At 40.4% G+C, this 15,999-nt stretch overlaps 2 protein-coding genes across 2 annotated transcripts; both read left to right on the top strand.

Moving 5' to 3' along the window:
• The first annotated feature begins 4,775 nt into the window (after positions 1-4,775).
• LOC111642873 (serine protease ndl-like) lies at positions 4,776-9,679 on the top strand. Its single transcript, XM_089594793.1, has 12 exons — positions 4,776-5,353; positions 5,807-5,976; positions 6,090-6,203; positions 6,271-6,454; positions 6,678-7,016; positions 7,366-7,554; positions 8,096-8,243; positions 8,314-8,479; positions 8,595-8,774; positions 8,850-9,087; positions 9,174-9,302; positions 9,382-9,679. The coding sequence occupies exons 1-12, from the start codon at positions 4,776-4,778 to the stop codon at positions 9,677-9,679; spliced, it is 2,733 nt and encodes a 910-aa protein (XP_089450919.1).
• A 1,132-nt stretch (positions 9,680-10,811) lies between these two features.
• Positions 10,812-15,439, top strand: LOC106643891 (putative inorganic phosphate cotransporter). The gene is made up of 6 exons (XM_023389445.2): positions 10,812-10,994; positions 12,200-12,500; positions 12,810-13,057; positions 13,226-13,375; positions 14,046-14,420; positions 15,221-15,439. Exons 1-6 carry the CDS (start codon positions 10,812-10,814, stop codon positions 15,437-15,439), a joined length of 1,476 nt encoding a protein of 491 aa, XP_023245213.1.
• The last annotated feature ends 560 nt before the right edge of the window (positions 15,440-15,999 follow it).

Here is a 15,999-nt window from a genome sequence, read left to right as displayed (position 1 = left end):
AGAAGCAAGTACCATAATTTATTTTTTTCATCGATAAGAGATACGATGACTAAAAATCTACTGTGTTGATTGAACAAGTTGGTAAACTCGACGTTTATATTTATTAAACTTTCGTCAAAATTTTTAAAAAGTTCAACTTTCCACTCTACTGGATAACTATCGAAAAATATCTTCGATACCAAAGGATTGCTTTGGTTATCTTTGTCAAATAAACTGTTTGTCCTGATTTTTCCTGTTCTAATAGTTAAAACGAATTTAATACTTTAAATATTTCTTAAAAAATTTCTTTTTTGTCTTATCTTTCGGAAATAGTTTGTTACTTTGTGTCTTTATGTGGTTTGAAATAAGTTTTAGAACGCAGTTTCAACTATGCGTGGAAAAAGTTTCTACTTTTATCAGGTAGATTGACAAGAAACCATTCAACATGTAGATTTTTTTCTTATTTCACATTAATAATAATAAAAAATTAGATCCGATTCTAATGAGATAGTAAAAAAATTTTGCATACTCAGAATATTTTTTTCCTTTTTTCTAAATAAAAAAAAATAAATAAATAAAATCAATTCAACGAACATTATATTCTTCCAAACTAACTTATCGTGCGACTTGTACAGAAACTAAATCTTAAATTTAATCCATTTTTGTAAGAAAATTATCAACCAATAAACGAATAAAAACTTATGAATAATTTTACATTCAGCTTTGTATATTACTATTAGTATGCTAATTCTTTTATTGTATTTTTGAAATGCTTTGTTTTACGTAGTATGTACTTAGTTTTGACATAAAAAAATCTTTTACTTATAGGTTTGGTGACAATACTGTTCATTATTACAGACTAATGGGGTTGACCAAAGCAAAAAGTCCCTAAACGACGGAATGACACGAGATGCACAGTAATTTTTTTCTCTCTCAACCGCATTGGCAAAACTTTAAGAAATCGTGAAGACGACGGGATTATAATTCGAAAGATTCCTGTAACACTTGCTCTTCTGCTTTTATTTTCGCTGAACTATCCGGGTGCTGCCTTGTCTCCAAAGTTGGACACTGTCTTTAAAAAATTGGACAAATTGGTTATCGGCATGCTACGCATTGAAAATACCCAAGAAAAACAATCGAAGCTTTGACTAACACTTGTAAGACGTCAAATCGGCATTAGTGGTAAGAGCTCTTTCTTGTAACAAACATATATTTTTTAGTACACCCTAAAAATTTACACATTGTTTCGTTACTTTGAAGCAAAATAAAGTATTAAACGACATCCTGAAAATGATAAAAGGACCACCCATGGCATCTACATGTTTATGACACATCAAATTTCTAGTCATTCTAGACATCCTTTCTATACGAAAACTGCCATACAAAAGAGAACCATCAAATATTATTATTATTATTATTATTATTATTATTATTATTATTATTATTATTATTATTATTATTTGAAACGCGCTTTAATATTAAAGCACAGATTGTGCATGAACGACTTAAAAAGAAAAAAAAAAAAATTTCCCTCTGTCCCATAGCTCGAGATGCGAAGTAGGCCATCTACGCAATTTGTGGAACGCCGGAATGTCCTGACGCAATTCCACGATCACGCGGCATTAGCGCGACGTCCAAAATCAAAATGTTTGGTGCACTCAAAATGACGACACCCGATGGTATTTTGCTTACGATCGCAATATTCGCCAGCCCGACCTGCGGGGCGTCGTGCTCGCCGTCATTGAACGGCATAGTTTGCTCGCTGGTCCGGAAACGATCGGACGTCGCTCGACGATTAATGCCTCACTGCCTCGGCACTTGAAGGATCTCCACTGGCACCTCTGCATCTTCGACGATATTATGGTACTTATACTGTCTTTTCATCTCATGCTTTTTTCTACTTTTTTTTAATCGGCGAAACAAAACACTTATGATTTATATATTATTCATGTGCTGAATAATGACGAAAAACTGTTCGGGTATTTTTTGTACTTCAGGACGTAGAAGGTAGCAGTACTAAGCATCTTACAGCCTCTGACTTGAGCAAGTCGAAGTACTGCTCGAGTTATGCTTTTAAACAGAGACCTAAATTTGCAAGCATACTGCTGTCACTTGTATTAACTGCTTGCCTCACCGTGACGATAGTTTGCGTGACTTCCCAAACAGGTGAGTTTTTCTATAGCTATAAAAATTATTTTTATATTTCCACTGCTTATTCAAATACAATTAAAACGCCATTTTTATCATGATTTTTGATTCCGAAAAATTTTCACGGGAATTTTGTAAGAAAATTCATTCAGTTAAATAGGGTTTGGTATTTTAGCTTTTTGATTTGTTTCATCGCAGTTACGATAAAAAGTTTTAAGTACATTGCATGGAAAAATAGATTCTGACTACGTGCTTAAATTAAAATTACTCGGCCGACTAATGTTACATCTTATGGACGTACATTTGAAATAACAATCAATCAAGGCATGTAACATTTTTTTCACTAGAGACGTTTAATGTAAATACGTGATTTTTTATCGCATATTCAGCATTAAAATTTATTTAAAAATTATTGCAACAAAGAAATACTTGCAGATTTATACCATATTTCATACATATTTTTTCCAAAACCCAACTCACAAAAATGATCATTTAAATATGACACGCTAAAATCTAAATTATAGAAAAGTTGCATTTTCATGAGAAGCACAATAAATATCTGTAAAGAAATCATTCCCAACACATTTGTGTACTTGAAAATGTCACGCATGACGGTATATTTGTCCATAGAGCAATGGAATGTATTTTTATTAGTAAAAGAAAATGACGTACATACGTTGCAATGTTCGTAGATGACCACGTCAGAGTTGGCAGCACAAAGGAGGATGCGCCAGAAAACCCAATCGAGGCTGAAGGGACGATGAGAACAATAGCAAATGGTATGGACAGCCAGACTTTTCCTTTTCCATTGGCACACCTAACAAGGATTCGACGATCGAAGCGTCAGGCTCCTCGGAAAAGCCTCAAAAACTGTTCCAAGGAGACATGCCGATTTCTTTTGCAAGGTATGCCCACATACGTCCAATAAATCCCGATTGATTGGATTTCATTAAACTCTTCGCTCTACTTTCGCAGCTCTGCAACAAATGGCCGAGGACGCCAAGCCGAAGATAAACCGCCTGCGCGAGGAGCTGGCGAAAAAGGGCCTGAAGGAGTCGGACTTTATGCCCAGAATCATGGACTGCCTGCAGTGCAAAGAGGAGGCGGAGGAGAAGAACGAAGTCGACTCTGGATCGGTGTCCGTCAGGCAGCCTAGCATCGTCGATCTCATGCCGTCCATGAGGAATCGGGACGAGCTGGAGCGACTTGTGGAGCAGGGAGACACGCCCTCGGTAGGTGTAATCGAGGAAGCCAGTGACTCTGCTACCCCAGATGGGGCCGCGCGGGGCGCTAACGACATCGATGGGGATGATCCCGAGAGTAAGTTTCTCCACTGAAAATGTAAAGTGCTTCCTGTTAAATGGGTTTTTTTTTACCTTTTTATCGTGGAAAAGCTATTGCAATTGTACATCGATGTTGGTGTTTTAATGATTCGTTTTAGAGAAACGTAATTTTTTTAGGACCCATGGATCAGCACAAACATTCTGGCCAATCTGTGGACGAGCCTTCTAGTGACGGTATGACAGTCTAAAACCATATCTTTCGAATTTAACATAATATTCGTTCATTTGTTCGTCATTGCTTCAAACAATAATCTTTAGAAATTCATGGTCTACCATGGTAATCAACATTTCTTTTTGTCATTTCTCGGATCGTGTCATAACAATCTCTAGCGTCATGGCTAATAATATTGAATTCCTTTTTAATAAATTTCTGATGATATTTCATCGAAACCATTTGCCTTGAATATAATTGATGCAGTAAAAATATGCGTGTACTTCAGAACCACAATAACGACACACAATCCTTTTTACCCTCGTGTATTTCAGGGGAGACGCGACGCAAGATCGAATGCCTCGAAAAGTCGGCCCTGAAAAACAAGGAACCCACGGCGTACTTTCAACCCACAGCAGAGACAGCTACGGTGTACCAGCAGATTCACCTTACGCCGTACAACGGCCTGTCCCCACTGTATCCTATGTACTTTGGTGGGCCTCCTTTCAAGCAAAGTAACTCGACTCTTGCTTTTTTTTCTTCTATTTTTTTTTTTTTTTTTTTTTTTTTTTTTTTTTTTTTTTTTTTTTTTTACTTGTAGGATACTCTTTGTTCCTCAAGACATTGTAACTATTGATTTTTAATTTTTATCTATTAATTTTAATAAAACCAACTCAATGATGTTCTTTCGTGGCAGTTAAACTTGTTCTATGCATGAAAAACGTTCTCGTTTCTAGTATTCTCCGAAATGGAACTTTGGAGTCAAATGACAAGTTATTGCTGTGGACGCTAAATTTTTCGTGTATCCTCAAACTTTGTAGCAACTTTTTAAGCTTTTTTTTTTTTTGTTAAAATCCTGCAATACGTTTTGCAGAAAGTCTTTTCCATTTAATACGACAGTATCATAATTAGTATTTATGCATCGTTTATTTTTGGTAAAACAACGTTCATGCGATCACCAAGTAGACTAGGGGTTGAAGGTATTTTATGTTAAACTTATGTTACATCTACGCCAAATGCGAAAAAAATCACGCAGAAGTTGTTGCAACATACCGTACGGAACATATTGCAGAAATTTGCAAAAGATTTTGTGCCTTTCATATCGATAAGAAAATGCGATATTGTCACATGAGCAAACCAATTGGTAACACTCAATGTACTTTCCAAACACATTGGAAAAAAGAGCTACTCCAAGAAAATCCGATAGACGTATAGGAAAATCTGTTGCAGCGCAAGAGGCAAGAGTCAACGATGCAACCGACCAGCTCAGGTTTGGGCTGCCGTACATCCCACTGATCCAAATGCAGCCTCCCATCACTGACCCGCAATCTCCCAACCCAGTATCCACAAATGAACTCACCAGACAAAACGCACCCGTCTACCTCTGCTTACCCCCAGTCGTCCCAGTCGCATCGCCACCTCCACCCCGCGCTAGTGACATCCAAGAGCAGAGTAGTACAGCCGATAAAGAGCCACCAACAGCTACCTCTAAAACTACGAGTGGTACCAAGCACATGCAGGGAGAAACGTATGACCCAAGGAACCGGATGTCTGCAGCCAACAGCGGGGTGGAGGAGGACGGTGAGCTGAACACGGAAGCGCCGTTGCAGGTGACGGATGCAACTACCACGGAAATGGAGACCACGGTGACCGAGCAAGTGCCAACCACCGTCCCAACCGAGGAACGGATGGCCAATGACGAAGAAATCGTCCAACAGTTTGTGTGCAAGAGGTAAGTATGTGGATTGAATATTATCTACAACGTGAATGATTAAAAAGTTTGTACTCTCGTTCGACGTATTTGGTAATTGAGGGTTAAATGGAAAACGGTAAGTTTACTAAAAATGGTCTCCATAAGAGTGCGTTCGGGATGATTTCGAGACTTTGAAATACTTGTAACTTCAAAGTGCTTTGAAAATTTGGGGTTTTCTGTAGATCTAGGGATAGTCCCGAGCACAACCCTATCGTGACTTTTGGTACTGGACTCAAAAAACGATCGTTATACTATCGAATTTGGCCATTTTTTTTCAACTTTTTGACATTGAATACGTTAGACAAAATACAACACTTTTTGTATATTGGAAACATATCCGATGGATACAAGGAGTTTGTTCTAGACTTTAAAAAAGTCTCGTTAACGTGTATAAAGTAAATGGCACAAAAAGGAATAAACGATTGTGTCCAGAATGATGCAGTCAGTCCCGATAGAAAAACGTTGCGACAACGTGCCCGACTGCGAGGACGGGACGGACGAAGAAGATTGCAAGTGCAAGGATTTACTCAAAGGAAACGACACCGCCAAGATTTGCGATGGACGCATCGATTGCTTCGACGCCAGTGACGAAGAAGGATGTGGTAACCCAATTGCATCATACCATAAATTAGTTTGCCATCTAAAAACAATCCACCAAAGGATGCTTAGTTACTATATATATGGCGTGACGATGATTTAATTTACTATCGTATAGGTATTTGCAAGCCCAATGAGTTCCACTGCGTCAAGAGCGACGCTTGCGTTCAAAAAAGCCAACGATGCAACGAAGTCAGCGATTGCACATTTGGCGAAGACGAGATGGATTGCTGTAAGTTATTCAATGCTGATTTTTTTTTTAATAATTAATGAATCAACCTAACGTTGAGAAATCATAGACGTACTGACAAATGGCGAGCACGTCAACCTGGACCTTGACGATCGGCCGCACTTGAACGCCGAGGGAGTACTGACGAGTTACCAGAACGGCTCTTGGCGAGCCACTTGTTTGAAACCGGAAGCTCGCAATGATTCGGGACGGTCCATCGTTGGTCTGGCCGTTTGTCACAAACTTGGCTTCAGGTCAGTGATTTCTCGCTCCTAGTCGAAAATTGTCAAATGAATTGTCCTTATACAATATTGAGAAAAAAACATTTGTTCCAACTTTACCACTCTGCTTACGTGGAAATAATTCCTGTAATTATTACCCCTAGGTTCCGTTGACCATTGTTCTCTCCTCACTCTCTCTCTCTCTTTCCACTTGTAAGAACAACGTAAAACTAAAACATGGTGTAAAACAACACAGGGGCGTTGATTTGATGAAGGAAATAGTTGTGCGAACGTCAAAGATGAGCGAGAGATCTGCGAGAAATGGTTCGTCGGTGGCGTACGAGTACCCGCCCCAGTACACAGCCCCAGCAGAGAGCGACTGGACCTGTTTCGGCGTCTACATTCGCTGCAAGCCGATTCTCAACAGCACCATGAGCAACTTCGAGATCGTCAAATCCGGTGGAAATGGTCCCGAGAAAACGTATGCTTGGCCTTGGGAAGCTTCGGTTTTCGTGGACGGACGATACCGGTGCTCGGCTCTACTGCTCGAGGAAGATCTGCTGCTCGGACCGGCCAAGTGTGGCCGTGGTGTCAAGTGAGGCCGTTACTAAAGCGATTTTTGTCGAGTACTTTTTTTTTTCTTTCTCAGTATCGATTTTAAATGCGACGGTACAACCTCTCGTGACTTTTGAATTTATTTGTTTTTGTCTTGAAACCGATAAGCACTGGATGAGCCTGTGTACTGAAATGTACCCCAGGATTAACCAGTTTTTGTTTTTGTTTTTTTTTTTTTTCTTTTACGTAGAAAATGAAAAGTAATTTCAATCGGATTGTTCAACTTTTATTCACAGACGTGTGTATTTTTTAAGGGCCACAAATGACATTTACCATTACGTCTGGGGGGGTGTAAGGGTTGATTAAAAGAAGTTTGTTTTCTTCCTCAGCCTATCGAAAAATTACACGGTCGCTTCTGTTGGAGCACCACCGCTGAACTTCCCGTTTAGAGGACCGTACGAACAAATTTCCCGCGTCGTGGACATCAAACCTTTGAGGAACTCGGTTGCCTCGGTATTTCGACTGAGGGACAAAATCAACATGACCCGTTACGCTCAGCCAATCAATCTGGACAGAAGGTAATCGAAGGGGTATCTATCTATTTGGGTACCTTCAGCGTAAACAATTTTCATGTGTATAGAAAGTTCATAAAGTAAATGATCAAAAAGAGAAAAAATCTTAGAAATTTAGGACATAATTTGTTGTTCAAAATATTGATTGTACAACACTTTATTTTTCGTCCATGATTTTGACATTCTACTCTCTTTGATCATCTTCCCAATGAATTGCCACACATAAAAATGGATTTTGTTGGATATGTCAAATTAGATGGAACGTTTTTGGCATATTATTCTGGCTTAGCCCAAAATCATTAGACGTTATGGTGACAACCCTCTTATTTATTACCAATCAGTCACAGACATTAAAAAAAAAAAAAAAAAAGTATTATGATGGATCTGTAACGAGTAGAGATGTTCTCGTTCTCATGCCATCTATAATGTTTTTTACCGGCAAGTTTAGTCGATGCCACGTGAAATGTACTAGGGGACATCTATTACCAGAAAGTATTCCCGGTCCAAGGAGTGAGTACTCGAATAACGAACGATTCGAACGTTACAGGATTTTTCCAGCGTCGAGTAACGACACCTGCATTGCCGTCGGAGTCAACGACAAGGGCGTGAAAAAAACGCGGTTACTGCGAACGATCCTCGACTGCCCCCAGTGCCGTAGATGCTTCATCGAACGGAGTCCCTCGCTATCATGCTCGGTTGGATTTTTCCCATTTGGATGTCTTTCTTGTTTCTTGTTTTTGTATTCTAACCGAAAAACATCCTCAGAGGAGCAGCGGGGCCTCAAAATGGAGCGGCCACGTGGTTTGTTTGAGCAAACTTGGCTGGTATCCAGCTGCAGTGTTCCAGAACAGGGACCTCATATGCGGCTTCGGAACCACGCAGACGCTCAACGGCATCGACTACTTGAGCGCCCACGTATCCCAAGCCATCGGTAAGCTCAAGAAAAAGGCGAGATTGGGCACTTTTAGCGACCAAACTATTTAAATTGATGATTACTTCTCTTACCAAACCACGACAATGCTGCTGAACAACAAAATAAAAACAAGGTGAAGCGACCAAACCACTCGAGGAGCCCACCTGTCTGGGTCTGAGGTGTACGCTGGGCCGGTGTATACCATGGGACCGAGTGTGCGACGGAGCTCGCGACTGCCAGGACGGAAAGGACGAAGAGCCCAAGTACTGCAGAAACTCCAAGGGCAGATGTGACAAGGACGGCGCGAATTGCAGTTAGTAATGAAATTATATCTATTGGATGTACTTAATCCTCGATGACCTTGACGTTTGCGAAAAAAAAGAAAAAGGATGCCACGTGTCGGAGCTCCGTTGCGGCGACGGCCAGTGCATCCCGAAGCAAGGGTTCTGCGACGGGAAGAGGGACTGCAGCGACGGCAGCGACGAGCCGGCCGGCTGCAGCTGCGCCGGTTACTTGAGTCTGAGCCGGCCTAACCTCGTCTGCGACGGCCGGCGCCACTGCTTCGACAAATCAGACGAAAGTTACCAATTGTGCGCATGCGCGGACTCGAGCTTCAGGTGCACGGGGTACGTGTGGCACGAGTCAAGGAGCACAATGTCAGTGGAGTTGTCGTTTTATTTTTTTTCTCTCTTTTGGTTTCCGTGGCTCGCAGAAGTCCGTACAACGGGACGGTCGCTTGCGTCCCGCAGGACTACGTGTGCGACGGGCATCCCGACTGTCCTAACGGAGAGGACGAGGCGCGGGAGGCCTGCTGGAAGCTGCAGTCCAAGCCTGGTGATCCGTAAGCAATTTTTTTTTTTTTTTAGTTGAATTTTTCTTGGTGGCAGCCCAGTTATGGGGGAGGGGCAAAATGTTCACAGGAAGGGCAAGGGCGAGGTGATGCGGAGGAGTTACGGTGTTCTGCAGTCGCTGTGCCTGCCTCAGCCGACGATGACGCGGCGCGAGGCTGGAAGGATCTGCAAGGAGCTGGGTTTTGTCGGGGGTGCTGGTGATAAGAAGATTAAATTGGTCACCGAAGCGCAGTACGAGTTGCGGCACGATTTCTTCATGGTGCAGGTGAACAGTAAGACGTGGGTGAGCATGCGGCCGAACGCGACCTTGGGGGTATGGAAGAGGCCCGAGGCCAACTGTTACCGAGCCTTCGTGCATTGCGCCTAGGTGCTTTGAGATTTTTTTTTTTTTTTCTATTTTTTATAAGTTTTTTTTTTTTTGTGTACGTAGGTTTGAATAAATTGAACGTTTTTTGTTACGAGATCCAATTTGTGCTGATGTTTTGTGTCTTACATGTGCTTTATCGACTTTTACTGATACTACTATATATTTTTAGTTGTTAACTGTTGCACTTTACTTATTGATTTTCACTTTTAGCCGCACTGTATGTATTTTTCTATTTTCTCTAATTTCCTTTCAAAAGGTTTACCCTCTTTATTATAGACAACATCTTTATCTCGTTATTTCCTCATTTTTTCTTGCCTCTGTGTCATTTTCATTATGAGCTCTTCCATTCACTTTTTGGTCTACGTTTCTGTCTTCTTTACATTAATGAGGTATTGTTCTCATGTCATCACTTTTTTTTTTTTAAATGAAATTTGCCACGCTCAATCAACCGTTTTTTACGAATCTGAAAATTGATTTGTAAACAGGCCCCCCAAAAATCTGTAAACAAGCATTTTGTACATATTTTGTCGTTATTTCAAAATTTCATCCACACCACATTGAGTTTTGGTAAGTTCAAGAACAAATTTTCATATTGAGGAGATGCGCGCCAGTGAGGAAAACTATTTTATTACAGATACATCTTCGTCCCCAAGAAGGGAAAGTTACAGTACACGCAATTCGTATTTTGTTATCGCCTTCGTAAAATCCCAAGAACGATCAATCATAGCCCTGATTAAGCACTTGGAAATTTCAACTCTTTAATCAAAACCGAATAAATATTAAAAACGTGAAAAACAAAAAACGATATCGCGCCACAATTAAGTTTGACATGCTTTTATGTGTGTTCCTTACTTCTTTTGATATACAGAATGTATAATCGTATGTAAAAAAAAAAAAAAAACGAGATGAAATGAAAAAAAAAAAATAAAACTGACACAAAGAGGGGCCATTAAAGAGTCAGTGCAAGGCGTTATCTCGCACGAGATAATACGACGGCGATTCTACACGCAGACTCTACCTCAGTGCTCAGCTGAGCGAAAAAAAAAAAAAAAAAAAAAAAAAAAAATCCACTGGAAGCATTCTCGGAGGGCAGATAGATCTCGGCAGTCTCGCGCGAGACATTTGCGAAACGATGCCGTGCAAGGTGGAGACCACTCCGCTGCTGGGGCAGAACTTCTCGCCGCCCACCGAAAAGTTGGGTACCAGGCACGTGCAGATTCTCTTGATGTTCTTGGGGATTGCCATTGCCTACGCGATAAGGATCTGCATGTCCGTGACCATCATCGCCATGACCGACCCAAAAGCGCCTATTACGGTAAGTCTTTTTTTTACTCTGGTATATCTACTGATACGCGTCTTTTTCTTCGTCCTCAAGCTACGGAGCCGACGGTATTTTTATTTTTCATCGCAGTGGTAAGAAATAAGCAAATATGCATCAAATTTACGAACATGTGTCTCGTGTATAAGTATAGTACCTGACATTGAAAAGGGGCAATCTCACGGGATAACAATTATTGAGAAAGCATTAATCATATCGTTATGGATAGCTCTTTGTACAGTGTGAATCGACTCTCTAAAGATAAATGTACAATTTTAATATTCCTCGTTTTGTGTTTGAGAGAGAAAATTTTCACTGTACTTATAATATATTCATAAGCTCCAATGGTAAAACATTTTTTTTTTAATCTGCTGATTGCAAGTGATTAGTTTGAACGCCATGTACTTTCTCAATTGACCGATTCAATGACTTATAAGAATGTCATTGTTTGGTCTCGACCACATGAGTTTGTCTCAATTACCATTAAAAATACACCGCGATAACTAATCAAGTATTTTTTTTTTTTAATCATTCAAAAACATTCGACTCTTTGCCATAAAATAAAACAAAAATTAATAGACATCTTATGACAACATTACCGTAATTTTTGCAACGGAAATTTTTCGTAATTTTTTCCACCGATATGTCAGATAAAATGTACCTTTACTAAGAATAAAGTAGTAAGGGAGTTCTATCACTTAAGAAGGCTCTATTCCCTAAAAAAAGTCTAAACTTAGTTCAGGAAGAAAGGAAGTATATTTACTGTGGAACTATATGGTCATACTGGGACATCATGCAATCATCGGAATATTTATTCGGTAAAATTATTGAAGAAATTACTCTCGAATTCTTCCTGTTTTTATGGTAAAGCCCACAGTTATTTTATATAAGTATGATAAAAGTGACTGCAGAGGGGTTTAATGAAATCAAGATAACGTAATACCTAAAAAATTGGTACATACTCTGTTTATTGGGAAAAAATTCGTTTGTAAAAGCAGGTGTGTATCGAGTAGATCATTATTTAGTAAACATTTTGAAGAATTTCCACGTGTAAGCAGACCACGTGGAGAAAATTACCCAGGAAAATTTCCAAAAATACTTGAAGAATATATCGTGGGAAATTGTCGTGGTTCAAAGTCACTTCGGCTCAAAAGTTTCGGCTCCCGACGTAATGTACCATTGTCCTTTTTTTCCTCTCGCAGCGATTCAACTGGGACTCAAAGACGAATTCCCTAATACTGAGCTCGTTCTTTTGGGGCTACATAGTGACGCAAGTGCCGAGCGGTTACATAGCCAACACCCGCGGCGCCCACAAGCTCCTCTCCTGCGGCATGTTCCTGTGCTCGCTCGTCAACTCCCTGATACCTGCAGTCGCAATGTGCTACGGCTGGCCGGCCGTCATCTGCTGCAGAGCCGCGACCGGACTGACCCAGGCTTGCCTGTACCCCTGCGCCCAAACTCTGCTCTCACGTTGGGTACCACCTGCCGAGAGAGCCAGACTCGGTGAGTGTTTTTTTCTTCTTCTTCTTTTCTTTACCCCTTTCATTTTCTTTGTCTCTCTCGTACGAGTACTCTCGTGCCAGCGTTGATGGCCTTTTTTTCTCTGATATAGGGCTTGAGAAGAGACTACCAATCACCCATATATTGTTTATTGATAAATATATTATCATGCGTTGTCTAGTATTGTTATCAAACCTATCAAAGATGCGGGGGGCCATTTCAGTGAAAAAAGAAAAAAATGTCATGCATTTTGTTTGACAAGTGTGAAAACAGAAGCCGGTATCGATTGAAATTTCATATTCCACCGTGCAGGCTCCCTGGTGATGAACGCGGGAACTTTCGGCATGGTACTGACGCTGCCCGTATCCGGTGTGCTGTGCGCGTCGCGCCTCGGCTGGCCAAGTGTCTTCTACCTGATCAGCGCGTGCGGCGTCGCCTGGAGCATACTATTCTTCTACCTGGGCTCGGACATGCCCTCCGAGCACCCGACCATCTGTCCCAACGAGATGCGCTACATTGACGGTAGTCTCGGAAGATTGGATAAAGCTTCAAGATCTGAAGTACCATTTTCCGGGCATAGCATGAGGCTAAGATTTTTTATTTTTTTCATTATTTTTTTCTTTTTTTTTTTTTTTTTTCTTTTTTTTTCCCCTCCACTCGGCTCGGCTACACGACGATGTCAGTCCTCTCGTTTCGCTAAGAAGCGCCCGTCCATTTTTCCGTTTCAGAAGCCTAGAGTGCCGTGGAAAGCCATCCTGACGTCCTTCCCGATGTGGGCCATTGTGATTGTCCATTCCGGAAGTAACTGGGGGTTTTACGTTCTCTTCACCCAGATGCCGACTTACATGAAGTACGTGCTCAGTTTCGACGTTCAACACGTGCGTACAGTGTTTTAATTCTTCCCAGTAACATTATCGTGACACATCCCATTGGCGTCGTCGACGTTTTATTTTGCCATAAAAAGTGACCTCAAGTTTTCTCAAATTTTTCAACTACATAATATGTAGATGTGCGTTTCCATATAGTTCGTTACACCTGACAAATAAAAACAATTACTGTATTGGTTGTTACGCGATGCGTTAATCTAATTCATCATTTGACAATCGTACAATGAGTAGAATACCGTACCATTTCGTCATTGGTGAATTACAAAAGCGTACCGTGTATTTCATTTTTCAATTTGAAATTGTCAGAATCAAAGATATCACGTTTTTCATCTCAAAAGTGATTCTGCATGATATTCAGAAAACAAAATCACAAGTTCTTACATGATGCATTATTCTGTCCATGCGTAACGATACACTCTTTTAATTTGAACATCATCTCAACGAGACTGCATTATCATCTCGCGAACAAAATACTTTGTCTGTAGTTTTCGAAACAACGTTGAGGTAGTTTTCAAAACCCAGAATAAGGTTCTAAAATATAACAACAAAGAGGATAAACTTTTTCATTCAGTGGACGATGTGGTGAAAGACTTATGTGTGAATATGAAAGGGACTTAACGAGGGCGGAAAGCACAACTAACATGCACACGCGCGTCCACAGAGTGGTCTGGTGTCGGCGTTGCCGTACCTGGCAATGTGGCTGATCGGCTTCCCCATAAGTTGGCTGTCGGACTTTGCTCTGCGGAAAGGCGTGTCGGTCGAGTGCGTGCGGAAGCTCAGCAACACGATCGGGCTGTGGTTGCCGGCCGCGGGCATGCTCGTCCTCGTTTTCATCGAGACGACCGACAAAACCGTTTTGGTGACTATCCTGGTGATCGCGGTTGGCTTCAACTCCGCCACGACGAGCGGCTACCAGATCAATCACATCGACCTCAGCACTGCCTTCGCTGGCACCATGATTTCCATCACCAACAGCATTGCCAATGTCTTTGGTATCATTGCCCCGCTTGTCTGCGGTGTGATCATCAAAGACCCGGTGAGTTAACTATATTCACTATTCAAATGAAAAATCGGGTCTTGTTTTTTTTTCTTTTTTTTTTTTTAATGCATACAACATCATTAATTATTCATGATTTTCTAAGTCATGGTTTTGTGAAATATTAAAAATTACTGTGCATCTGGTGTCATTCCGTCGTGTAGGGACATTTTTTACTTTGGCCAACCTAATTTTTACCATTTAATTGCTGGACGGTAATTTCTATTGTTACAATCACTGTTATTACAACAAAAACTACGGTTCTAAACATTAAAAATTATTGGTTAAATAGCACAAAGTCTTTAGACGACCGAACACTACCAGATTACCATTCTAGCACAGTAATGTTTATTATTCTTTTCTCTCGGTGCACATAATTCGGTATTTTCATGAAGCATAAGGTCCGTCAGAGATAAATTATTATTCTTTCAAGAAATTATCGCACACGTGTTTTTTTCTTTTCATACGTAAAAAGAAGATGTTGTAACGTGACAAAATTTGTGGAGTGAGAGTATAATGACGTCGCTGAGATTTATAAACTTTACATCTTTTGTGACGTCAAGCACATAACTTTAACGCATATAATATCTTTGTCAGTTTTTGTTCGTGCAAAAAAAAAAAGAACAACAACAACGAATCATACGACTCAGATTGTTACATAATTGTACTTACTGAATTTTAAATGCGTTTCTACGTAACAGCACCAATTTTTACTTGTCTGTCACGATGCAAATTCTAAATGGTCATCGATGGCACAGTGGAATAAATAAACAAATAACCACGACAATAATAATTTTCAGACGATCGTGAGTCAATGGCACACCGTATTCTACATATCCGCTGCCGTGTACTTCTTCACGAACTTGGTCTTCATAATTTTCGGGAAAGCCGAGACCCAATCCTGGAGCGAACCCGACATCCTGCACGGCTTGAGCCGAGATCGTCCCGGCCGAGCATCGAGGGTCCCCACAGTTTTGGACTCGTCCTCGGTAGTCGTGGTAGACCACGGGCTCAAATAAACTTGGATGATTCGACACCGTTTTTAGAAAATCCCTTGGTGATTGTTGAAACGATTAAAAATTACCGTAATGGGACACACACTGAGAATCCTCGAGTTTAAAATTGATGCTCAAACGAGACTAACGATACCATATTTGGTTGCACGTAACCTTTGTAGATTCAAAACACTAACTCAAATGTGGTCGTGTTGAGGTAAACATTTCACATTTCTATGCTACACAGATAGTAAATTTATCATACACTTTGTACATTTATTAAAAAATATTATAACGTAGACGTAATTGTACGTAAATGACTGTTCGTGTTGAATAAAAAATCTTTGAGAGACATTTTTAGAAAAAAAAGAAAAAAAAAAATAGTTTCAAGACTATCATTTTACTTTGTCGATACGATTTATTTGTCAATTTCATGGTCGCGTTAAAAATCGACCGAAGCAACAAAAAAAAAGCCGCAAAATATGTACAGGATCGAGATTTCAGAGTGACGATGGCAAGAAAAAGGAAAAAGAGCGAGAGAGAGAGAGAGAGAGAGCAAAGCAGCAGATGAAAAAAATACGAGA

Source organism: Copidosoma floridanum, unplaced genomic scaffold, assembly GCF_036245765.1.
Source record: "Copidosoma floridanum isolate Cflo_tuat_1 unplaced genomic scaffold, Cflo_Japanese_pri ptg000021l, whole genome shotgun sequence".
NCBI classification, from domain to species: Eukaryota; Metazoa; Arthropoda; class Insecta; order Hymenoptera; family Encyrtidae; genus Copidosoma; species Copidosoma floridanum.
Note: the sequence above shows the minus strand (reverse complement) of the source record. Positions and strands in the feature narration are given on the sequence as shown.